The sequence below is a fragment of the Stigmatopora nigra genome, chromosome 14, assembly GCF_051989575.1.
Source record: "Stigmatopora nigra isolate UIUO_SnigA chromosome 14, RoL_Snig_1.1, whole genome shotgun sequence".
Lineage (NCBI taxonomy): Eukaryota > Metazoa > Chordata > Actinopteri > Syngnathiformes > Syngnathidae > Stigmatopora > Stigmatopora nigra.
In genome coordinates this window covers 5,733,981-5,758,799 of record NC_135521.1, presented here as the reverse complement: position 1 = coordinate 5,758,799, position 24,819 = coordinate 5,733,981, and the positions used below count along the sequence as shown (strand labels likewise).

General features: G+C 39.4%; 2 protein-coding genes across 5 annotated transcripts in view; one reads left to right on the top strand and one right to left on the bottom strand.

The window, feature by feature from the left end:
- enox2 (ecto-NOX disulfide-thiol exchanger 2) overlaps window positions 1-14,396 on the bottom strand; it is an 88,786-nt gene extending 74,390 nt beyond the window's left edge. For all 4 annotated transcript variants that reach the window (XM_077733225.1, XM_077733223.1, XM_077733224.1 and 1 more), the window contains exons 1-2: window positions 14,206-14,396; window positions 13,050-13,183 (exon numbers count right to left, since the gene is read on the bottom strand). The gene's annotated coding sequence lies outside the window, so the exon portion shown is untranslated. The remainder of the gene's footprint in view (window positions 1-13,049; window positions 13,184-14,205) is intronic.
- A 3,903-nt stretch (window positions 14,397-18,299) lies between these two features.
- On the top strand, window positions 18,300-22,174 carry LOC144207869 (uncharacterized). The gene is made up of 2 exons (XM_077733535.1): window positions 18,300-19,980; window positions 20,643-22,174. Exons 1-2 carry the CDS (start codon window positions 18,630-18,632, stop codon window positions 21,554-21,556), a joined length of 2,265 nt encoding a protein of 754 aa, XP_077589661.1. The 5' UTR covers window positions 18,300-18,629; the 3' UTR covers window positions 21,557-22,174.
- Window positions 22,175-24,819: the final 2,645 nt, after the last annotated feature.

Here is a 24,819-nt window from a genome sequence, read left to right as displayed (position 1 = left end):
TGTTCAGTGTGATCGTTGGTTTTCCCTCATATATATTAATTGATTTAAAATTAAATTGCTAAAATGTTATTCACGTTATAACGTAAATGTACAATATGTTTCACAAAATGTTGGCATAAAAAAGCTTTTTGTGTGTTGAGATCGGGCCACTAACGAGGTTATTGAAGAAAAGTCTATCGCTTTGCCTTTGAAGAAGTTGCTTTCCCACTGCGCTCAGTTACTTATTGAAGGCCAACACATTCTTCACTGGCCTAATTCATTAAAGCATGCTGAAATCTTATGCCAAAGGGAGTAAGACCCACATACTACAAGCATACATAAAATGCTGACTAGCAAAAGAAAAAAAATATCTGTGCAGCCTTAAAATTAATGCACTTCGATCATTTTTATTTTAAATTCACTTGAGTCGTGTGGAAAGTATCAGGTAAGTACTATCAAACGAAACAGGAGACTACTTACTTATGTAATAGTACATAAAACCAAAGTTAAAAAGAGTAACAGTGAAGTGCTTGCTAGGTGAATGACCGATATTTGGTCAAATGATTTCTTGTCATGAATGTCCACTTCCAACAAAAGCTTATAAAGAAGTATTTGTTGCAAATACAGACACATTCTCTGACCAAATACTAACATTTTCACAGTTTGTTTTACTCAATTTGAGAGTGGAAGATTTTGTAAATCAGCAACTGGAAAGCTACATGTCACAAAGGATGTTACTCAAAATATATCATATTAAGGACACAAAGGCCAGAGGGGCTGAGTGGGCCAAATAGTGCTCCCTCCACGGTATAAGCAAAGCTGGAAAAATGCTGAGCACAAAAACAATTTTACATAGCTAGAGGACAAATGGAGTACCATTTTTTTATCTTGGGAAAAAAAATACTATTATATAAAGAAAAAATATTTTCAGAAAGTCTACAGTGAGTAATGCAATGGTAATGGATTACAAAAGTGAAAAGTTTCTATAATAACCAATGCAGGCATTACACATGTTGCTACCCATTTGTCAAGAATATAATAAACACTATTGTTGCGTTTCCACTGCACAGTAACTATTCAGCTGTATTTTCTTTGACGCTATTCCATCAACAAACGTTACTCCTGGTCTTCTCTTGATAAAACCGACATGTCTTACAGCCGTAAAATACGTACATGTATATCGTTGCTACACCTCGCTCACACGTGTCACGCCAGGCTAAAAACAAAACAACACTGTACTGCAATATAAGTGCTAGAGCTGAGCTTTCACTATCACACCCAATACAAATGCGTTCAAGTTCACACCCTCCACAACGTACTGTGGGGAATATCTTCTCCTTATTTTTCACATATGGACAGAGAGAACAAGTATCATTCTTTAAGTTTGACTCTGGTGTAACTAACTGCATCAACAAGGTAGGTGATCATAATGTTATTAGAGAATGAATTAGGTCTATTCCATTAATGTGGATAATGCTCATGAGGCAAAGTAAGACAAAGAGGTTTGATTCTGAAAGGCGATCATAATTACGATCAACCTCCTCTGTTCCAGTAAAAGTCAAGCTTATTCTATCTATTAATTACCATGAATACCCGTCTAAATTAGGGGCAATTGTTTGATTATAGGGTAAAATCCAAATAAACATTGTAGATTAAGCTCATTTAGCGCTGTCACAAGTACTTAAATCAAGTGGAAAAGCATGAGAAGAACACAGCAACATAGAAAGAACATGCTGAGGAAGTGCTACTTCTCATTTGCAATAGTGTGCAAACTAAATTGGAAGGCTGAAATTTGATTGCCATCAAATGTAACACTCTTATGTTATGATCTGGTATAATTCCGGTAATCCAGCGTGACCTTGCCAAGACCCAACCAGAGTGCAAGCCCTGTGCTTAAATACACGCCTCTTCAAAGCAGAATCCTCAAACTCCAGCTGATTATCTCATTTCTCTTCCAACCCTGATAAGTATAACGAGCTGCTTAGAAGGAAAAACTATCTGCCAGTGAAGTAAAGTGAAAAGATGTATATTTATATATCTATTTATCCATATTATAAACCGCTTACCCTAATGCAGTCAACCCCAAAGTTTTTCTTTTGGGATCATTTTATCATATACCATATCACGGCAGCCAAAAATAAATTATTCACAGCAATATTTTCAACACTTTAAGTAAAAGCAATGGTAATAATAGACATTTTACTACGACATTTTTTGTTCCAGTGTAAGAGAAAGATGATCCCTCAAAAATGGATGCACTTAAGTCAAGTGATTGGCTCAGCACGATGACAGTGGAGTGTTCAAAATGTGTATGATAGAATTATTTAGACAATTATGGCCAAACGTCCAAACTTAACTAGCTTTAAAAGGCTTTGACAATTGATCTGACACTCTATTAGCTTCCTTGTCCTGCAGTCACTAAAAAGACTCCTGTACTTCTACCACAATTGACGCATGGATTTTCAAACTCGCCCTGCATCAGCCAAAGCTATTAAGTGGTGTGCTGAAGCGAAATGACTTGTACTGTTCCCACTGTACAGCATCAGGCTTAGCAATTCCCTTTTGCTATTATCTGAGGCCACTGTGACAAAGTTAATTTCTAACAAGACAAGCACAAATACAACAACAAAAAAAGGAAAGGCCAAAAAATAAATAGTTCAGTGTTTTTGTTTCTTTGGTGTCTTATTTTTCGACAACACTATTTGTCACTGGCCGCAAATGGTCTGTTCTTAAATGCCTATGCACTCGTGATCTATTGAGCTATTCAGAAAGTAAGAACTACTGAAGATGGCTGAGCTCAGTCCATTTGGACAGATAAGCATTCGGCTCTATAAATCATTATTTGCTACAAAAAAGGGCACCTCTCAACTTTCACTCTGGTCCCCTCCTGAGTTAAATATACATTATTACTGATGCTACCTGAGATTAAATGAATAAATCTTAACTTTATATGCTAGGCGACAAAATGGATGATTCATCTTCTCACATTGTGTGGGAAGTCTCCAGAATGTGGATATACACTATCTTGCAACTGTATTAAGCATTATTTGAAAGTCAAACAATTGAAGTTGGTGTACATATGAAATTGTAACTATGGAGCAGAATTATTGATGAACAGATTATAGGGCTACTTTGTTTGGATGTTGCTTCTCAGCAGCAATACGTGAAGGTAGCAACCGCAAAGTAAGCAGGGTTAATGATAAGGCCTGATAAGACATCAGATTTACCTCACATTATCACCGATTTTATCGCCATCTTATTTCTTGAAATGGTTGACTTTCAAAGGTTAATCAGCAAACCTCATGAATGTCAAACATGAATCAGATCATCCTATCTTATCTATAAAACAGTGATTCTTTTTAAGGGAAGGGGACTGCAAATATTAGTCAGTATATATGCTTTTTAAAATATTTTGTTAACAGTAACTTTAAGTGTAATAAAACTATTGTGCATTTAATAATGATGTTGATGATTTTAATTATGAACAAATGTATTCACTTTACAATATTTTAGTGGGGGAAAAACTTAGAATATGCGAATGCATCGGAGGATACAAAACATTTGCAAGCCTAAATTTTCCCCATAAATTAGTCTTGAGAAATGTCTTGACTTGCCATGATTCATAGCCTTGACATTAGCACAGACTACACAAAGTCTGGGGCAAAAGGTAACATCAAACTGGGTTGAACTGCCAAGTAATATTAGTCATATGCACATTGTTGTGAGCAGTGGTCGAGGTGTGGTGCTTCTTTGTCTCGGGGGGTCTTATCTACACTGCGCCTCGGCCTCTTTAGCATGGTGATGGTGCCTAGGCCTGCCAACACAGATAAAAATCTCAAGCCTCTACTCATAATTTCCAGGGGCTTCTTTTTTTCTACAAGAAATGTTTGCATAAACCTGACAGGTAAAAATATTTTCCTTCTACATTTATTGGAGAACGAATTTCTTTGTCCAAGGCTATTGTTCATGTAATGATCAAAACATGCACAAAAAGAACAGACATCCTTGTGACGTGAATTTAGTTGGTGAGATTAGTTGCAAAGCAAACAAGAATTAAAAGATAAATGCATATGAGTGCAGGACTTGTCATCGATGGTTTCAAGGATTAAGAGATTTGACAAAACAATGCCACCATCGTATTAATATGCAAGCTGCATGTTACCAGGTCACGTGCCCATTTTCTGAGTGTAATGTTAATGTAAGGCGCAAATTGCTGCCACAGCAACTCTCCATGCAGAAGACAGGACACCAAACAGACAGCCCCATTAGACCACCAAGGCTGCCAGACTGTCATCCTATTTATATCCAGGACAATAATTAATATAGGGCCTGCCCAGAAGTAGTAGAGTCCCCCAGAGCTAGGAGAAAGACAGCGATTGGACGTTCCCAAAGGGAAGACAACAAGTTATTTTCTAGAGTCTCTCAGGGGAGAAGACGAATGACGGGCTCCAACGGTTCGACATCAAACATTTGCAGTGTGGACAGCTAACATGTAAAATTAACGTTGACTTGAAGTGCAAGTGAAGAAAGTGCAAAGTGCAATAACAAACCAGACTGAATACTGCAATGCAGTACTGGCAGGACGAGGGAGTGGCCTAAGAAAAGGCAGTTATTATTAAAGATGATTTCAAATGAAAATGAAATTCGTAATACATTAATATGATGTCGTTTTACGATTTCAACACACACTGAAGATGGTTATGAAGTGCAATGTGTTTTATTCACATGAAAACACATTGCACCAAATCAAGTACTAAAGCATAAACTGTATTTGATCTTATTCGCTGTATTCAATAGTAAATATCTTTTATTTAGCGCATCTCATCAGAAATAATCTTTTTCGTGAATTGGAAAAATAATAGAACTTTTTTTCCCCTGCTGCATAATAGTGGAGAAAAATGTCAATAAAAGGCAGTAGACAAAATTAAGATGACGGGAGTGTTTTAACCAATCAAATATGCGTAATTTAGATGACATTCTTCTGTAAGGATCATGTGTCAAGTAAGACAGCATTCATTAATTTGAACAATTGATGAATAATTGTTTACGTATCATTGATTTTCATTGTAAGCACATCTGTTATAGTGCTTGAACTTTAGGGAACAAGCAATATAAGTAGACTGAGTGGAAAACAACATAAAAGGAGATTCCACACTTTGGCACGGCTATTATGTTATATGGAGCGAGGGTTGAAATAAAGCAAAAGGATTGGCTTTTGGGTCCAGGTAATACAATGTGGAGCCGTATTTCAGAAGTGAAGGCAGACTATGACAAACAACATCAGGAAATTAAGCATTTGTGGGGCGAAGAGGATTGATTAAAAGAGAAAGATCTCTCATTTGTTTGGATTTCATCATACGCTCACTAAAGAAAAGTAATAAAATGTGGTTAGTAACAAACCTGTAGGTATCTAAAATGTGTCTTGGCATTGGATAAAGTGCTAAAGTGAAGGCAGGTGCTCTAAGCCAAGCCACTATCTTCTCATCAGTATTTCTTTTGAAAGTACAAGAGGCTTGAGTGAGAGATAAAGTTCAAGGTATTGTAATTAGCTACCAAAACCAAAGAAAGGACCCAGAAAAAGGAAAAAAGTCAAACGGAGACATTTTCGTTGTTTGCATTTGAAGTCGTGGTATCAGATACTTTCGGCGTAATCTTTTCTTCAAATGTCTCAAAAGCTGAGCACTTCTGCTCATGTTCTGAAAGTGTTGGCCTGAGTTTAATTTGGAATCTGTTCTGGTTAACTTGGAAAATGTCAGTGTGGATTGGCTTGGTGTGGACACAATTAACAGAAAATGTATAACCTCAAAGTTATCATCTTGTCCGGCTTCAAATTGTGTTTGCAATGGATGTAGGAATGTTCCACTGTAGCTTTTTCAGCTAACCTGTCAGTCATTAAGTTAGTTTTAAGACATGGTTTGATTAAATGCCTTCAATGATTCCAAAAGGTAAATTGGGCAAGCATTTATTCTAATACTGACAAAGCAATATTAAAAGGCTGACCTACACCACTATTTCAAACCCAAAAACACATCCTGCCTTGTCAAAAAACACAAAAAAAACTATTTGCTTTTAGTTCCAATCCCCCAACAGAGGTCAAGAGCAGTCAACAAGGTTGTTGAAAAAGATTAAGGGCGGTTACTAACCTCTGAAAACTCCACAAGATATTTCACCATATAGGGCACAAATCAATAAACATAACCTATTATTCCCTCTGCAAATAATGGGTAAGCGTCCATTACCTTGTACAGTATTCAAGTAGAAAGGCTGTGAAATGCCAACAGGGAAGTAGAAATAGTGGCTGAGTGATGCACATAGCACTTGACAAAAAATGCCTCCATTAGGACGGTGAATTCCAAATGGACAGCAATTTGTTCTAAAATAAAAAACGTCTTCACAAGTGGGAAAAAAAGACATCCTCCTCTTTCCAAGTAGATGGCACACTTTGAGTTGTCAAAAAGCTTTTCCGATAATACCCAGCAACCTTGATGAACATTCTGCTCGATTCCTATTGCTGCTCAAGTGATTGGCTACAGAGAGCTCTCTTGTACGGTAAAAGCCGCGCTCAGACCTAAAAGGTGGGATTCAAGTGGGTCCTAAACGGGACATGATGTAAAAAAAGAACACAAATTCACATGTACACATAGCTTGTATGCCAAAGATGAATTTTTGCCAAAGTTGTCAATGTTCTTCCCTGTGAATGTTTTCTATGCGTTTTCTATGATTTTTTTTTACACGATGCAAAGTGTGTTTTGTATTTCAATGCACATACATTGTTGAGTGTGGTTAGTTCTTCAGTGACCCTCAACTTGAGTGCAAAAAAACCTTTTAAAATATCAACAGCAGAGTTTTTTTAAGGCATTCCGATCTTTCTAACCTGATTAGAATCGTTTGAAAGTAATCAAGCCCGGTTTCAGATCGAATGGTCTGATAAGGACATTGGATTTAGCTTTCTCTTATCTTCATTTTTTTTTTCAAGATTGCAAAATATAAGGGTAGAGCCAAATACAACAGCAGCGTATTTAAATTTAGGAGGGATCCACCAATCTGAGCTCACAAATAGATGAAGGCACATGGTGCAGTTGGAGGTATCGATTGGGTATGCAGCTCACATCTGCCTCCCCCTTTAGTTATTTTGTAGAGAACAGGCAATTAAAGCCACACCATGGCTCCTGAATCCCACAACAGCCTGAGAGGGAAGCAGCATAACTTCTGTGAACAGGTTCAGTATATCCAACTTAAACTGTTTGTTTCCCTCCATGTCCTTCACTCTAGTAAAGGACAGTTTTGACTTGATCCACTTTGGGCTTTTTGTGTACGCAACGCAATCCAGCCGTTACTGCATAGCAAGGCAACTGTGTGGGTAGTCATTAGAAATATGAACACTCACCCTACTAATTGCACTCCCACGAAATAACCTTCCGAAATGGCAATAGGTCCTTTTTTCCTCTGACAATATATCTCGTTTGCTTAATTCCCCCTTGTACATTTTTGGATACAGCTAAGTAAACATTGAAGTACAAAGATCAAACTTGTTAGATTCTTTCATGAATTAGTATCATAAAATCATGTGAAAACCAAGCTACTGCAATCTACCAACAACTTTGAATTTCCCTGATAAGGTCAGGCGCATATCAAGTAACACAAGCAAAAACAACAGAACGTCACGGATTGCACACTTTGGTAGGTGAGGTTGTTATCAATCATTAGTGATCAATAGATAACAGTGGAATGCTGTATTTTAAAATGTCAAGTGTCAATAATGTCACTGCAACGTTGTTGATGTACAAACAAATATGGATAAGGTTTCAGAAAATCAACAATACCTCTCTGGATCCGAAGCGAAAAGCAAAACCCAGCTAGCCAACGACACTTGGACACCCAAGCCAAACCAATAAAATACAATTTTTAGACTATAAATCACTACTTTTCCCCCACTTTGACCCCTACGGTAGTACAGTTTATAGTCCAGTGCGGCTTATTTGCAGATTTTTACAGGTTAATGAACTGCAAAGGACCGTAGTGGCTAGTTCCTATCCATTCAAACATGTAAAAAAAACCATGATAAACCCCAAAACGATTATAGGAACTACAAAAGGTCCCTGCACTCAGAAAGCTTTCTTTACGTACACATCATAACTTTGTCCTTCTAAAAAAAAAAAAAAAGTATGGGAACCTCAAAACGTTGTTACATATTAAATGAGTCCAAGCATCTTTTCGAGCATGGAGATGAAGTATGAATACTGATGGCGTAATTAAATCCCCAGAGACACATTCTTGTATTTTCATCTTGGCAAGTTCAATGTGTTTTGCCGCTTCCTAGTCATAGGCAACTCGGATAGACTCGCACTCCCACCACATTGGTGAGAATAAACGTTAAAAAATGTCATCAGAATTCGGAGTTGTTTTTCCATCTCGCTATTGCCGGTGAAGGCCTCTAAATACTGCTTCTATACGCTGGAATGATGAGCAGATTGTATTGCTGTAATCCCAGAGCAGAAAAAGACGCAGAGGCAGCAGAGAACAGCGGTCCGTAGAGACAATCTTAAGACGAGTGCAAAGAGAATCCTATAACCCCAAAGAGACAGGGCTTCCGGGGAGTGATCACTAATTAGAAAGAATAAATGAAGCTCCATAAGGTACCAGCAAGTCGAAGGCAACATACAATTAAAAGCTTATGTACGGCAGAAGAGTGACAGAGCATCATTAAGTTCAGCGGAAATATGAATATTTAAAAGCAATTCAAGGGTTGGCTCTCATACTCCTGCACTTACTGCCTATAGTTGGCTAAGATCCAGCACCCTCAAAACCTTTGTGAAGAATGGTGGGGAAAATGAATAAATATCTAAAGTGACAAGGCCAAATGTAATAAATTATGACGATATTGACAAAATGTGGTAACCATCGATCCATTTTGTATGCCAAGTAGTGATAAATATATATAATTATCAGTCCACCTATTTGCTTCAACAGGATCTCCTGCGTGTCTCCATCTTTGATATTTTATCGCATATCCAAATCTGCTTTTCAGTTGGGGTAGATTTGAATAAAAGTTTATACATTCAGATAATGTTAATTTCTTTTTTGTTTAGGTGAAAAAGTTTAATTTGTTTTATTCATGGGTTTTATGAAGACAATTTTTCTTGTTTGATTAATTGCGGATATTAAACGTCAACATTAAGGACAAAATAAAACACGGTTGTAAACAGCACGGCTGTTTAATTTTACGTATAAAAATATTTAGTCCCTAACAGTGGTGTCCTTTTTTTAAGTGGGAAAAGGATCCAAATGTCTTGTTGGGCAATAAAGGTTGCCAAACAGGGGCCGTAACACTTCCAACAAGCCACATTAAATGGTCAATTTACACGGTTGTTATATCACACACTTTCCCACCAATACTTTGTCAATGGCCGATCAGAGTGAAGCATTTAAAAAACATTGAATTGTATATAGTTAAATTTGCTTCAGTCAACCGTATTATCCACACATTAATGAGAATCTGACCAAGTAAAATTTTTGAAAAGCACAAAAACCAAATCAAAAGTCATCAAAAAAGATTGAAAAGATAAATAATCTTGATAATATATTTTTAAATAAAAATACATGGTATTCTCTCTAAATCCTAAAGTTTATTGGCAAACGATCCTCGTAATTTCAACTCATTCTTCCGTTTTTTTTGTCTAACATCATCATTCACCCGATCCAGGTCAAAATACAGATGACTGTCCACGTTTCTGAAAAATTTCCAAGCACCACAACATCCACCTTCCCCTGAAACTTTCAACAAAGAAACCATTAACCGTAATGAGAATCGATGGGGGTGTTAAACGTATTGACAGCCCAGTGCCATTGCAGCTTTGGTGTTGTCTTTATTAGTTTGGCAAAGGAGCACAGCTCTCTTTAGGACAGAGGCACTAAAAAGAAGTATTGATCACAAGGTCAGGCCAGATGAAATTCAGATCCTTTCATTCATGCCACACCACAAAAGATGATGACCTATGTTGACCATTTGTGTTTGTAAAAAGGCAAAAGATCTCAACTTGACATGATGCTTTTACCATGTCTTTTACAAAGGTCATGGTACCCTTAAATGTTTTCTTTAAGGTTAAGGAGGTAGATTAGTGCATGGTTGCATTTCATTGGTGATAGGGGATTAGTTAGTTGGATATCAATTAGATTGGTCTTTGTTTATCTGCTTATCGAGTTTTTTTACATTGTCTATTTCAAGGGCCAACTCGATTTTATGTGGGCCGGACCATTTTAGATATAATATTTAGATTTTTTTATAAATGGATTAAAAGAACTGTATTTAAAGCCCTGAATATTCAGTTTTTTATAGATCTAAAACAATGTTTATTTTAGCTTCTTTTATATATTTTTAGATTTCACAAAATGATTTTTGAACTGCAAACAGAGAAAAATTTACAATTATTGATTTAAAAGGGGGAAAATCAGGAAATTTAATATACATCTATACTCTTAATTTTAATTTGATCCTAAAACAGAAAGTCGGCACTCATGATTGACTTTCCCGGGCCACACAAAATGATGCGGCGGACCAGAATTTGCCCCCGGGCCGCCACTTTGACATGTGTGGTATATTTTAATCAGTCATATATTTTTTTGTGATTCAACTACTTGTAAGGTATTAATTTATGTTGCACCTAGTTGACCCTAGACTGATATGCAATGATACACAAGTATAATGTTTAGGAATGTGTTGGTAAAACATTCAATGTTGGTGCTTTGACTTTAATTAGGAATCAACCAGACATGATGCTTTTATAATTGTATGCTGTTAATATTCTCATGTATTATGAAAAATATTGGACATAACCATAAGAAGCATGTTTTTGGTCCTGGCAGATGGATTCAAGTTTTCACAGTGCTTCATCTGATTCCAGCATTTCCTTTGAGGCAGGAAAAGCAGTCAAATCCTTTCACACATTCATCCAGATGTCTCACCCACTGCAGCCATCCTGATTTTAGAGCTTGGAGTCTTTTCAAACGCATTGGCAGCAAATCAGAATCTATCTTTCATCAAAAAAAAAGTCAGAGTGACTCCACTGAGGATAGATTAAGCCGGTGGGTGGAGGCGGGATGAAGTGGGGGGTGCTTGGAAGGTGTTTCAGTTGTGCACTTGCTCGTAAAGCGCTATTGTTTAGAAGAATTTCATTAAAGAAATCACAGTGTGAGGAAACAGGTGGTTGGTTACCTGCTGAAAGTCAGATCTCATTCAAAAGAGGCGCACCTTGGGGAGACGAGCAGTGAACGACTACGATGCAATGATCTATTTGATAAAAAGTTGAATGCAACAAAACTGAAGTAAAGCCTTAAGAATTCAGTTGCCAAATAGAATAGTACTGATAAAATCCCCACAGTTGCTGTATTCTTAGAGGCAGACAAAGGAAATGCAGATCACATGGTGATCTTGGATGGCGACATATAAATACACACTCACCTCAAATCTGTTTTAGGGTCTCAGATTCACATACTTTTCAATGTAAGTGGGGTTCTCTAAATTACTGGGCTGCGTAATTATTATTATTATTTTTTTAATTGGGTCATGCATGGCCTGTGTTTACAATTTAACTATGCCCAGAAAATTGCCATGCAAAGGAATGTATAGGAAAAAAATTGAAAAGCAGACTGTCTGAATTAAGCCCCTAAAAAGAAACAAAACAGATCTAAAAGCACCCTTAACTTTCTTTTGCTGCATTTGTCTGTCCCTGAAAATGTAAGGACTTAACATTTAGCATAGAAATCCAGCACTCTTCAATTAAATCATGGACATTGATCAAATTTTAATTTGTTGTAGTTATAAGTAAAAGATCAAAAAAACATAACAAAACGCTTGGTACGTCAGAATAACTTTTACTGTCCCCTCCCACTTATAAAATTGACGCTTCCCTCTTGCAGACTTCAAGATGGCAAAAAAATTATTTTGCTTGCGTGGCTGTGGCAGAGTTAAGTAGCGAAAAGAGAAGGCGCGAGGAAAGAAGTGTTTTAATCAAAACCACTAAAAGTTTTAACCTTTAACACGGTGGTGAACAAGGGTAACTATCAGCGACAAGTGCCAGACACTCAGACGCAACACCGATTTTAGGTGAAGAAAATACAGCAGACAAAAAGTGTAAAGTGACACTTTCATCGTGAAAACGTGCTTTTGAAGCAGTCACGCCATGACATAAATAATAAACCTAAAATAATGGTATTGTAATGCATACGTTTGATGACATCTATCGCAATTCAAATACATGATGGAGTGTCAAGATATAGCTTTCAACAACACAACTCTAATGAATTCAATTATTTTACTGTTTTGGAGGTGTTTTGAGCCAATTCCTGCAAAATGATATCTTGTCAGAAATGAGAAAGGATAAAATGCAAATGTTCTGCATCAGGAGTCCGCTGAAATAAGATGGTTAAACTACAATTTGTAAAATAGACAACATGTCAAATACAATGGCTTAACTGTTGTTTGCTTTTCGTTTGCACAAACTGCATGACTTGGAAACCACCATCAACAAGACACCTGCCTTTGCTTATCCAGCATCCCCCCCCCCCTGGAAAATCCCCCGAGGGCTCCATAAAACATTGCATATGTCGCATCTCACAGGCAGAGGGGGTGTAAAAAAAGAGGGTTATAAACAAAGCAAATATTCTATATATGGTTTCAAGCAAATGGAAAAAATAAACCAAGTTTAGCTAAACGCCTCAAGCATCAAAGTTGAGTCACCTGGATTGAACCAGAAAAAAAAGATGCAAAGAAATGCTAACAGTCATTGGAGTCATCATGTTGACTTTTGGCTGGCATAAATGATACAAAGTCTTTTCCAAGCTGTTCGACATCCAGATGGAGTTGGCACAGGCATAAGAGGCTTTTGACAGAGAAAGTGTTGCCTTAAAAGGAACGTTCAATTCATTTTGACTGGAAGGAGGCCAAATAAAAGTCCCCCCACCCCACTCCCAGTTAAAATAAATTGCACGGTTGGCGCTGTCTGTGGTGCTGAAACCAGAACATTCATAGCCATTCTTCCCAGGTAATTTCAAGTAATTAAAGAACGACTTACCTGCAATGAAAATTGCGACAGGAAAGGTGTGTAGAGGACTGGATCACTAGACAGCACACCTTAATAATAATCTGACATTACAATAGTGTCCAGACCGTGATCTAAAATATTAAACTGCCACATTCTTGGAAAACCTGCAGATGACAAATATCCCCCTATTAAAAACAAATTGGAAAGAACGCTTCAATCTACTGGCTAATAAGTGATTGCCGCGGTAGCCTGACTCGAATTTAGATCACATTGTGGGAATCGTGGCTGTGCACAATTGTGCTTGAATGAATAAAGGGTGAAAAGGCGCTCAGCAAATGAGGGCTCAGGGGAAGTCAGACATTGAAGGGATTAACATTTGGCAACAGGCGGGTTTCTCTTTGCACAAACAAAAGTCAATATTGACCGCTGAAAACAAAAAAATACTATCAAATAAGTGCCACTACCAAGACCACAATTCAATGCTTCTGATTGACAAAATTGGTGTTATATAAAGTATCAAACAAAGTGTTTATTATTTATTTATTTTATTTATAATTTATTCATTTCTAAAAGCCCAATTGCTCTCGTTTTCTGTCATTATAAAATACCAAGTAGCACAAATAATGCTCAAAGCAAGGAATAAAATAATTTATCACCAACAGAATATTCAACAGTTGTGATCTTTTATTTAACCTTAGTTTCCCGTTTTTGTATAGTGCACATCTGTTAATATTTATTTTCAATATTTTCAATTGCATATCCATGTTATTTATATATTATACCATGGACTAAATAAAATTTATTTATTTCTTTATTTTGGTGTGGCCAAAATACGCTGATTTATTAAAACCCTAAAGATCATTAACAATGCATTTTTTCGGACAATCCATAACTTCAGCAAGTAAACATCACATTATAGGTAGATCATAAAAACATTTATTTTTGTCATAATCAATTGCCTGTAATAATGGATTCGTTTATTGTACACTCACTAATCGGGTGTTATTAAAACTAGTAATGAATAATGTGAAAATCTAAACAGCAGCACGATAATTAGAAATATTATAAATCTTATAGATCTCTGGATCTTATAAAGAAATATTAAAATAAAAAATACTTCTTTAGCAGTGTAAGGGCAAAGCTAATAGTTAGCACCAATGATGCCAAACGATAAAAGTATGCAAACCTTGCGGCGATGGCTCCTTCTTCGATGCTATCTGCTCCTCGACAACTCTTCTGGATTATACATTCGAACATTGAACAGTTTCATTTTTAAGATGATCTTGATTTTGATTTCAAACAAACAAGGGACATGGTATAGAAATTCCAGGAGTGTCAAAGGTGGCGGAAATGAGTACGGCAAGCGAGAAGCGTACACGTGCATGTGTTGACGTTCTTTCTCTCCGCCTACTTTCAAAATAAGAGTCTACTCATTCTGTTGACATTCCAAATTAAGATGTGGACAAAACTACTGGTTTGGTGAACAATGTTCAAGTTTTTTTCTCCATATGAGCTGATTTAAAAAAGAAAAACAACAACTTTATATGAAAGAAGGTTGCTCAAATGTTCTAAATATGTGCACAGAAAATGATACAATTGTAGATACTCAACACCCAAGTTCTTTTGGGATGGATGTGGTTTCATATTTTTTGTGCTCAAGGCAAATTAAAATAAAGTTCCTTACTTCTAATGAACAATCTTTTCTCAAATGATGGACAGATCTGATCAAAATCTTAAAACTAGTTGGAAAAAAGATTGTATGTGTTTTGCATATTTCTTTCTTAATGAGATTTTAAGTAGAGCTAAAATATGCAAAAGTAAGAAGGAGGCGTGTGGAACCACTCTGCGGTGTAATTTATTGAAAACAACAGTTGAACTCAAACTGTTTATCAGTTCATCACTGTGTTGCATTTCTCCTTTAAAAAAAAAAGAATAATACACACTACAGTGCACAGTTAGTCATAGTAAACACTCCTTGAAATGAGGTTTAACAAGTCTTATTTACAAATAATACTGCCCGACCCCAGCCACAAAAAGCCTTAAGTGATTTACTCCTACTACTCTAAAGATAGGAATCAAAATTCAAATTTGAGTTATGCCTTAGCTCGGAGTATACTATAAAAAAAAACATTACAGTATTATAATGCCCTCAGGTGTAAGCAAGAAAAGCCACACATCCATTTATCGAGAGGGTCAATGAAAATAAGCAATATAAAACAATGAGTTTGCCTCTTCATCCAGTTGTATTACCTCCAAATAGTCCCTGAACACTAATAAACTCATTTCCACAAATGTGTTTATGTAATACTCCATGATTCATCTCTGTAAAAGCCTAAGCTTTTGATTATGTTGCAATTGATGATCAACGTGAGCACACAAGACTGGGATGCGACTTGACTGTGCGATGGCTACAGTTGTTCACGTAACTGCACAGCCTTCACGTCTCATTTTCATCATTGGCAGTGGGCTTTGAACGCTTGCCTCAGGGCCAACGTCAGCCGCAAGAAAGCTTCATGGGTGTACGGGACGCGACGCCCATTCAACACTTCCTCCCCCGGCATCGCCTTCATTCTCTCCACGTAAAATCAGACATCTGCTCAACTCATTGAGCTCAGCTCTAAGCTTAAAGCAATGCAGCATTTTTCATCATTTGTGCGACTGGATGTTGAATGAGCAACAATAATGAAAAAAAATCATAAATAACTACCAGGGGTTTAATATGACTTGTTACAGTTTCAAATGGCATCGGGATGCAATTACCTACAGAGAACAATGACTTTCTGCAACATCATAAACAATTAAAAGCACATTGTACTATGTGTTGGCATGACAACTAATATTTAAATTGGTCATGTGTCAAGGGAGACTTAAAACAAGTTGGTGTGAAAGAAAAAATATGATTAAATAAGTATTTGTGCAAGATTGTTAAATAAGTCTGAGTGTGAACGTGGGGTCGTCTCCCGGTGCCTTGCGATTGACAAGCAACTAACTCAGGGTCAACAGTTCGCTGGGTGTGCTCCGGCACCCTTGCCACCCTTAAGGCAGTACATAAAATGAATTAATTTTAAATACAGCATCTATGAAGGATTTCTTAAAAAATCATAATATGTATCAAAATATAATTGCAAGCATGTGTATGTGTCTGCAAGAAAAAGTATCATTGAAATAGAGTAGAATAACAAGAATGCAGTACTTTTCTACTATCACATAGTTAAAGAGTACAAAGATGCAATAAATTTTTTCTATGAAAATTTGATAAAGCTATATAACCGATAGCTTTAGTAAGAATACACGGTAGAACAAACTATTTGAACAAACTATCGCAGTGTACAAAATACAAAAAAATACAGATAAAAGTTTTTCCCTTCAAGACTACCCGTGAATGCAGTAAGTCAATGTTCTGTATATGTTTATAGTTTGCGTGTGGGCAGGCTACCTACGGATTGTGTCAACACACATTCTGTAAAAAGATTTTCTTCTCTTCTTTGTCACAAGCCTGCAGCTGGCCTAAGGGAATGGAGCACAGTCGTTTTTCATGGCCAGAAAGCATACGCGGACAAAACAACAGGTCCTTTCAATTTACACTTTCCAAATATATGTACATAAAGAAATGACAAAGTTGGAATATTGCTACATTCACTTTTATGGATGTGCAGTGCTAGCATTATACCCGAGGATTTATTATAAATGAAAAGGGGTGTGGGGGTAGTGGGTTATCTACAGCGTGCAGGCAATTATTGTTCTACTCTGCATATTGACGTCTATTATGTTCTTGCGGGTCTTGTGATTTTTGTAATTGCCCTTGTAAGCTATTTTTTAGAGGGGCAGGGGGTGTGATTTATCAGTGACAAGTCTTGCATATTAAAAGAAGACGATAAGCAACTTGTTTTGGACTAATCTGACTTGTAGAAGTTATTTAAAAGATTAGATGACTTTGACCTAGTTGTAAAAATAGTTGTCATATTTAAATACTGATTTTAATGGGGACTAAACAATCATTTGAGGGAAACATGGCCTTGTTTTTTTTACTTTCATTTCATACACTAGTCTTGTAAGTCAAATGTGTTAAGTCGGGGGTGGGTTTACCGGTTGAGAGCTGCTGTGGGTGTAGGTTTTTGTTCCAGTCGTTCCAGCAGTTTGACCATCGGGGGTTGTGCTGAAACAAGCAGCACCTGTCCGCAATCCACTGATTGCATTTCAAAAATTCCAGAGTTGTGGAAAGGATTCCTCTTTAGAGGTTGGAATAGTTTGCCCACCCCCGAGTACAGGGTTGTATATTTTGTCCTAAAATAGGCTAATACCTTTTATTTGGAAAGCCCTGCTTGATACACATGCAATTGACATTAATGTTAAAATTTGATCCTTGGAATCATTTACTTATTATATATTTTTCTGGCCAGCTAATTGCAGGGTATAAGGGGAGAAACAACGGATCACGTTCATACTCAGACCTGTGTGCAATCAGCCTATCATGCCTGTCTCTGGAATGTGGAAGAAAACTGGAGTATCTGGAGAAATTCTACACAGGCCCAGGGAGAAAATGCAACCTCCACATAGTTGGAGTGACTTGGACTTGAACCCAGCCCCCCCATTGTGAGGCCAACAGACTAACCACTCAACCACCAGGCCACTCAAAGTGAAACATAGTTGTTTGTGGATAAATTTATGTTCATTTACTCATACTTAAAACAACTTTTTATATGTTTGGCCTCACATATTTTGTTCTATTTGTCATAATAAATGATATACAGGATATCATAGGGTGGCTCTATATGCATTATGATGACTTCACGTGCCTCTATGTGAAAACTATTGAGGAAATAATATTACGCTAATTCCCACAAGGAATATTTTTGACAAATTGTTTGTATTTATGTCAAAATGTAAACAAATGGATGATTGACTGTTACATTCCAAACGTGCTTGTGCATTCATTCATTCATTTTCATGGACCCCATCAAAATGGTTTGTTTTCAAATATGCATTTAGGCTCATTTTTCACTTATCTTTGTATTTTCCTATATCCAAGAGTCAGGGTATATGTTCAAATGGTACCTCATTTCATAGTGGCTTATAATAAAACCCCCCTATGGTTGAAGAACGTATGGTTTATAAAAAAACAAGGTTTAATCAAAACGGAACCTATCTATCACTCAGTTTCACTTTAGAAAGTCGTTTTTTTCCACGTTACGTCTTGCACTGAAGTAGTGAAGTAGTTCTCTGGGGAGGTAAAACGGTAGCCTGACGTCAAGGTCCGCAAGTGCGCGGCCCGTGGAAAGAGCGTCTCACGGTTACGTCGACCCGGATGACGTCATCGCGAAGAGGTCCGCGCGATGACGTCGCGCACTCGAGGTTGACGTAGCCTTTTGCCACTACGCCGCCCGGGGCTTTGTCAAAAAGGAGATGAAAGATCATGTTTGGCCAGGTGGAAAGGACGTGTCTAAAAGAAGTCCCTGAGGTCCGGGTTTGTTTGGATTCGGAATTTGCGCGGATGGCTTCAGGGCGAATCGGAACCGCCTGCACCGCCCCTTTTTCTTTTTGGTTCGGACGGATGTAGGGGTAAGGGGGGGCAGAGAGCCAAGTCAGCCAAGCCAGCCAGCCAAAGCAACCATGGACCTCATCAAACCGGAAGCCATCGTAGAAGCGGTCAAGGCGCGCGTCAGCCAGATCTCCGCCACCCAGAGAGCCCTGCTGGTGGCGGGCACCCCGGACTCGGAGACCAAGGCCATCCTGGTGGACACCATCACCGAAGTGATCCAAAAGATCACCTCCGACGTGGTCAAGCACCTGCAGCCGGTCTTCATCGAGCACCTGCGGGGGCACGCGTCCCAGGCGCAGGTCAACATGGCCATCGACCTGTGCAGCCCGAGACTGAGCGAGTGCATCACCGAGACTTTCTCGGCGGCCCTGGACAGCCCCCCGCAGAAATGCGAGGGCGTCATGGAGCTCACCTCGCTCATGGAGTCCGAGGTCAAGCACCGGGTGAACTCGGCATTGTCGGTGGCCAAGAGCACCACCGAGTGGCCCTCGGAGCCCACGCTCCTCATCCGGGGTACCATGTCGAGCGTAGCCAATCTGGCCTCCATCTTCCGCAAGGCCCTGGAGTACTTCAGGCACGTTTTCTCGCGGGCTCGAACCCCACGCCAGCTGCTGTGTGGCAGCTCCGATATGAAGGTGAACGAGATGACCGACTCGGTGCGCCGGATCCTCCTCAAGTGGTCCAACCCCAAGGAGTCTAAGAGCGCCGAAGTGATCGACCCGGTGACGTTGGAGGACGCGCAGCTGGCAGCGCTCGACATCACCAAGACCATCACCCAGGACTCGTACGGTGGCTCAGGGGACGCGGGCGTGCGCGGTGAGGCCCGCATCACGCGGTTCAACCTCAACTGGAAGCTGATCTTGAAGAAAGTCAAGAACTTCTTCAAGTCCGTCGAGAGGCAGAGTGGCCTGGGTTCCAAGAGGAGCCGGCGCTCTCGCTTCTTTCGCTTCGCCCGCATGCAGTTCGCCCGGATGCTGGGCTCTCTCAAGAGCGCCTTCAAGAACCGCGACGCCTGCCTGGTGTCCCTCACGCCGGACCGTCGATCGCGCTCCGAGGACGGCGGCGGTGGCGGGGGCGGTGCCAGCCCCTCGCGGGCGGCCAGCGAAGGCAGCCGGGCGCCCGACCTGCGGCCCGCCTATCGCACCAGCACGCTGTGCGTCCGCCAGTCGCAGGACCCGACCTTCGATTTCGAGTCCATCCAGGAGAGCGTGGACAAGCTGTACACGGAGTTCAACCAGATGGATATCCCGGACCGAGCCGGCAAAGTCAAGCGATATATCGACGAGAAAATCGGGAGTTTCTCAGAGGGTCTCACGTCCCAATTGTATGCCTACGTCATGTCGTGCCAGAGTGACGTGTACGAGGTGCCGTCCGGACGTCCACAGACTCCTTTGATGGACACAGTCCTCTGGGGACGACGGGGTAAGCTTTTGGCCCAGCTTTGGCCATCTTTCTATGGGTGAATTCATTTGGAAGGGACAGTGTATCTTGCCAGCCTGCCAATAGTAATAGTATATTTGCATGAAGGTGTGTGTGTGTGTGTGTGTGTGTGGGAGGGGGGGGGGGGGGGGGTTAAATACTCTGTCATTTGAAAACTCAATCCAGATAGTTTTTGCATGAAGGTGGTGGTGGGGGGGGGGGGGTGGGGGGGGGGTGAATCCTCTGTCATTTGAAAACTCATACCAGATAGTTTTTGTTGTTGCTCAGCCTCAAAGACTCAGCCATCCATGACTAATACTTGAGTAGATAAAAAATAGCCATGCATCCTAGCCTGGGAGTCTCAGTCAAGGCGAATTGGACGTCATGTGCAAATCTTACACACTAAAGAATGTTATATCTTCCCAAAGAACTCATTGTATGCATTAGCAACAAGCAAAATGGGATCAGCCTAATATGCTTGAATATGGAAACTATTTTTAGTTGAAATGTCATGCACATAAGAGTTCAATGAAAACAATGGTTCTAAAGGTTAAAAAATTGAAAATACTACAATATGGCACTCCCTCTGTTTTGCCAACATTTTGCAGTACAAAACCACTCATTTTAAAATGAATTATTCATTTCCTACCATTTTGCAATCCTAGAAAAGATCCATTGGGATGGCCAGATCTTCTCCCCAGAGGTTCTGTACGCCATGACGGAAGACGCCGTGTGGAGGTTCCTGCAGCAACTCTTCCTCTGGTTGGAGGTCGAGCCCGCCAATGAGGAAACCTACGCGGACGAAGTGTCCGGCGCTCTCACGGACATCAATCAGCTGGTGGAGAAGGCCATGACCCCGCAGATCAGCACTAGCGAGGAGCTTCACGTGGAAGAGCAGATGATCCCCAAACTGGATTTGGAGCAGTCCTCAGAGGCTTCGGCTTTGTCGCTGCGCACCGCCACGCCGGACGTCCGCACCCGCACGGGGGAGCTTCGCACCAAAACGCCAGATATACGCTCGGGCACTACGCCGGAAATGCGAAGGGGTACCTCGGGCGACTTGCGCACCGGCACCACGCCGGAAATGCGCACTCGCACCACCGAGGACGATCGCACCCACACCGACGAGTCCATGTCAGAGCCAGAGTTTGAAAACATCCCGGCGCTGCAAGAAAAGTTGACCCGCCTGCTGGTCTACACACTAATCACCCAGCTGGGCAAGAGGCTGCGGAGCAAGCGGAAGACGGGCGTTCGCATAGACGCCCTGGTCCTCGTCATTGAGCGACTCCTCTACCGGGCCTTTGAGGAGATCACCCCCCGTCACATCAAAGACATCCGAAACCTGGCCAGCATGGACAAGGTCGTCACGCCGGTGGTGAAGGAGCTCATGGTGGAGTTTGTCACCCCGCACAGACTGGCCGAAGCCGTGTTGGCGGAAAACCCCGTGTTTGACGATGCGGTCTTTCGGCATCTCAAGGTCTATATCTGTGCTCTGAAGGATCCACCTAAACGAGGTAACATCTTGTCGAGCATAAACAAAGCTTTGGCTGTCCTCCGCTTCATGGGGAGCTCTTATTGATGTCACTCCAGATGTGGAAGTTACTCACTGGCCAATACATTGCGTAGAAAATCTGGAAAATCTTATGATTTAAGAGAAAAATGCTCAATTCTGATTAATCTGGGCAGAAGTGAACAATTCATATTACAGTGAAGAGTTGGTGCAGTGCATCATGGACAACTTGACATCATGTTGTGCAGTAATAGATATTTTAAGTGTAAAAATGCTCATTAGACATTTGGATGGATGTATCATCTTTTTGATAATGTGTATGAATTGGAAATATTGTATTGCTCCTTAAGGCTGATAATATGTATTTTATCCTTTGTACGTTTATACTGTGGCACACCTGATTTACCTGCATATATTTTTTCTGCATTCCAATGATTAATTTTGACAACAATGCACTTTTCATTCACTATTGTCAAAGTAAACGTTCAACTCTAAACACGTGACATTTTAGGTTCATAATTTGAGTGCTTGAGTATCCATTTATTTATTATTATGAATTGACATTTTGCATTGTCAAGGCTTTACAAGTCACTCTCCTTGTAATTTCACAGAAGTCTGTAAATAAGTGTATATACACAAATGTATATACAAATATATATACAAATAAAGACTGCAAATACCGAGCAAGTGCCTGAATTTTGTATTTTTTTTAATGGCGGTAGATGTTTCCAGGTGTGTGGTAATGTCCCTACAGGTGATATTAAATCGAAGGCGCTTTGAATGCTGGGTAAAAAGAGGAGTATGGGGCCTACTGGGCTGCTAAAAGTTGATGGTAATTGAGTTAATTTTTAACCAGCAGCTGTTTTTTTTTCATTTTAGCTCCTCACTGGAGATGTGAGGATCCATCTGGCTGACAGAAATGAAGATGAAATTATATATTTGACCAAACCATATAGCTTACAATTGTTCCCTTATAATAATATGCAATACAAGACTCACCTTTTGTCAACCAATGTCCCCAAACATCTTGACATTTAACTCAATCACACATCTGTCACGAATATAAATTAAGTCTGGTTAAATCCAATGGGTACAATGACAATTGGATTGAGCCAAAATGGATTCCGGAGATGGAGACACTAGAGAATCGGTTAGAAAATTATTAATTAAAAAACAAAAAGGTTACACAGATCACATTTGAGGTGAGTTCATTAAATCGAATCCTTGCAGTGTAACAAACGTACACACCTTTTCGGCTGTCAAAAATGTTAGTTACACCTCAACCTGATCATTAACATACTTCACTCTTATAGTGTTAACGTTGTTTTGTGCCAGATGACTGTGTTCATATGTGTTGTGGGATTGAAAGGCTTTGTTTTTAATCCGGGGGACAAGGGGGGGTAAAAATGCGGTATTGTCTCACAGTGCAGCGCAGTGTAATCACTCATCACACCTGCTCGTCGTAAACAGGTAATGTTCTTTTCCTTTGGCAACTCTTCTGCCGCCAACCATAAATATCGCCGTCGCTCGGGTGAACGTTAGCAGAAAACATGATTTCCTTGAGATTACATTTTTGGGGATGCCGCCGAATGCAAATGAAGTCATGAAGCATTGGCGTAAATAAACAGTGGCAAAAGCAGAAAATCATTTTCTGCTTTTAACTTTAATCAAACTTTGTCTGCATGGATGCCATCCATCGTCAAGTTTAGTTTCAATAGGATTACATCATCGCCTCCAACTGCTGATTAACGATGGGAAATAAATGGTGCGGGTGCTATGCATTTATGATAAATAAAGATACGTAGTGGCATTATAAAATGGAAAAATACATTTTACCTGTGTATTATTAGAGAAGATGTTTAAAATTAAATGGGCACAAAAAATTCAGGGTACCTATAAAAAGCTTCAGTTATCAATCCTGTGTATGCACAGCTGCAAGTGTAATCTGCGTTGAAGAACATTCCCACGCAAAGTATGGGATTAATTTATTTGCTGGTACATGTGCGACTGCTGTTCGCATATTGGATAAATATCAGTTATGGAATTTTGCTAGTGTTCATTTAATAGAAAATGGGTATTCTACCTGCGTAGTACAATATTTTATCTTCTTATGAATTCTTAACATGTGTTTTAATCAAGTTTCCCAGACAGAAATAAATAGATTTAAGATGACATTATATGGAAAACGACAATTAGACTAAATAATTCAATGTGCTGAAAATTGCCAAGTCAAAGCAAAGCCTTGAAAATATATTAAAAAGATGTGTAATCTTAGTGTCTGGTTGTAGTAGCAATTGTGTGTTGTTGGAACATCGAAAAAAAGCACTTTGTCAACATGGTTAATTCTTATCAGTTTTTCTACGGCAGACAAACCCCAAAATGATAGCATCAGCACGCCTCTACACAGAGGGAGGAAAACTCGCATCTCAATAGGAAAGAAAACAAAGGTTATTTTCAGCTTGGACCTCTTTGGTGCCAGGGCGCTTCAGTGGAACGAGTGGTGAGCGTGTTGGCCTCACAGCTCTGCGGTCTTGGGTTCAAGTCCACCTGTGTGGAGTTTGCATGTTCTCCCCAGGCTTGTGTGGCTTTCCTCCGGGTACTTTGGTTTTCTCCCACATTCCAAAAACATGCATGGTAGGCTGATTGGAGACTTTAAATTGCCTCTAGGTATGAGTGTGAGCACTAATGGTTGTCTTTCCCCGCTGGGATAGGCTCCAGCACCCCGTGCGACCCTAATGAGGATGAAATGAAACATCCTGGTGCCTTGGGACGGTGGAAACCATTCGGAATCGAGGATAAGCAGGAGCACAAAAGCTGCTTATCATATTATTTAAGCAAATTTTAAGTCATTCTCAAGAACAAATGAAAATTCTTGCGGGAACATAAAAAACGCTAAACTGAAACTATAAGGCTTTATACTTTGTAATTAATTCGCAACCTTACAAAACATCAGAAACATTTTACTTAATATCCATCCTTTCACATGACAGAAATATTTTTTTAAATAAAATTTATAGTATTTTGTATTGTTAGACAGAGGTGGCAACTCCAAATATCTGATGGAAAAATGCCATAATTAAAATGTTTAACACCTACATGTAATCTGCTTTACACAATCAGTATAAAAAATCATTTTTTAATCATAACAATGCTTGCGAGATGCTAAATGAACAAAATCATTGTTTCAGTTTGGCAGCGACATCTTGCAATCTAATGCTAATTTCCATGTCAACCATTCAATCCGTTTTTAGCTGGCTATGTAACTATGTGGCATCTAACCAGTAATTAACAATTACACTCTTTCTGAAACTCCCATTCACAAGGTTCTCATT

Coding starts and splice junctions, on each gene's coding strand:
- LOC144207869 (XM_077733535.1), top strand. CDS start 18,630: ATGGACCTCATCAAACCGGAAGCCATCGTAGAAGCGGTCAAGGCGCGC. Junction 19,981..20,642: donor AGTCCTCTGGGGACGACGGG/GTAAGCTTTTGG, acceptor TTGCAATCCTAG/AAAAGATCCATTGGGATGGC.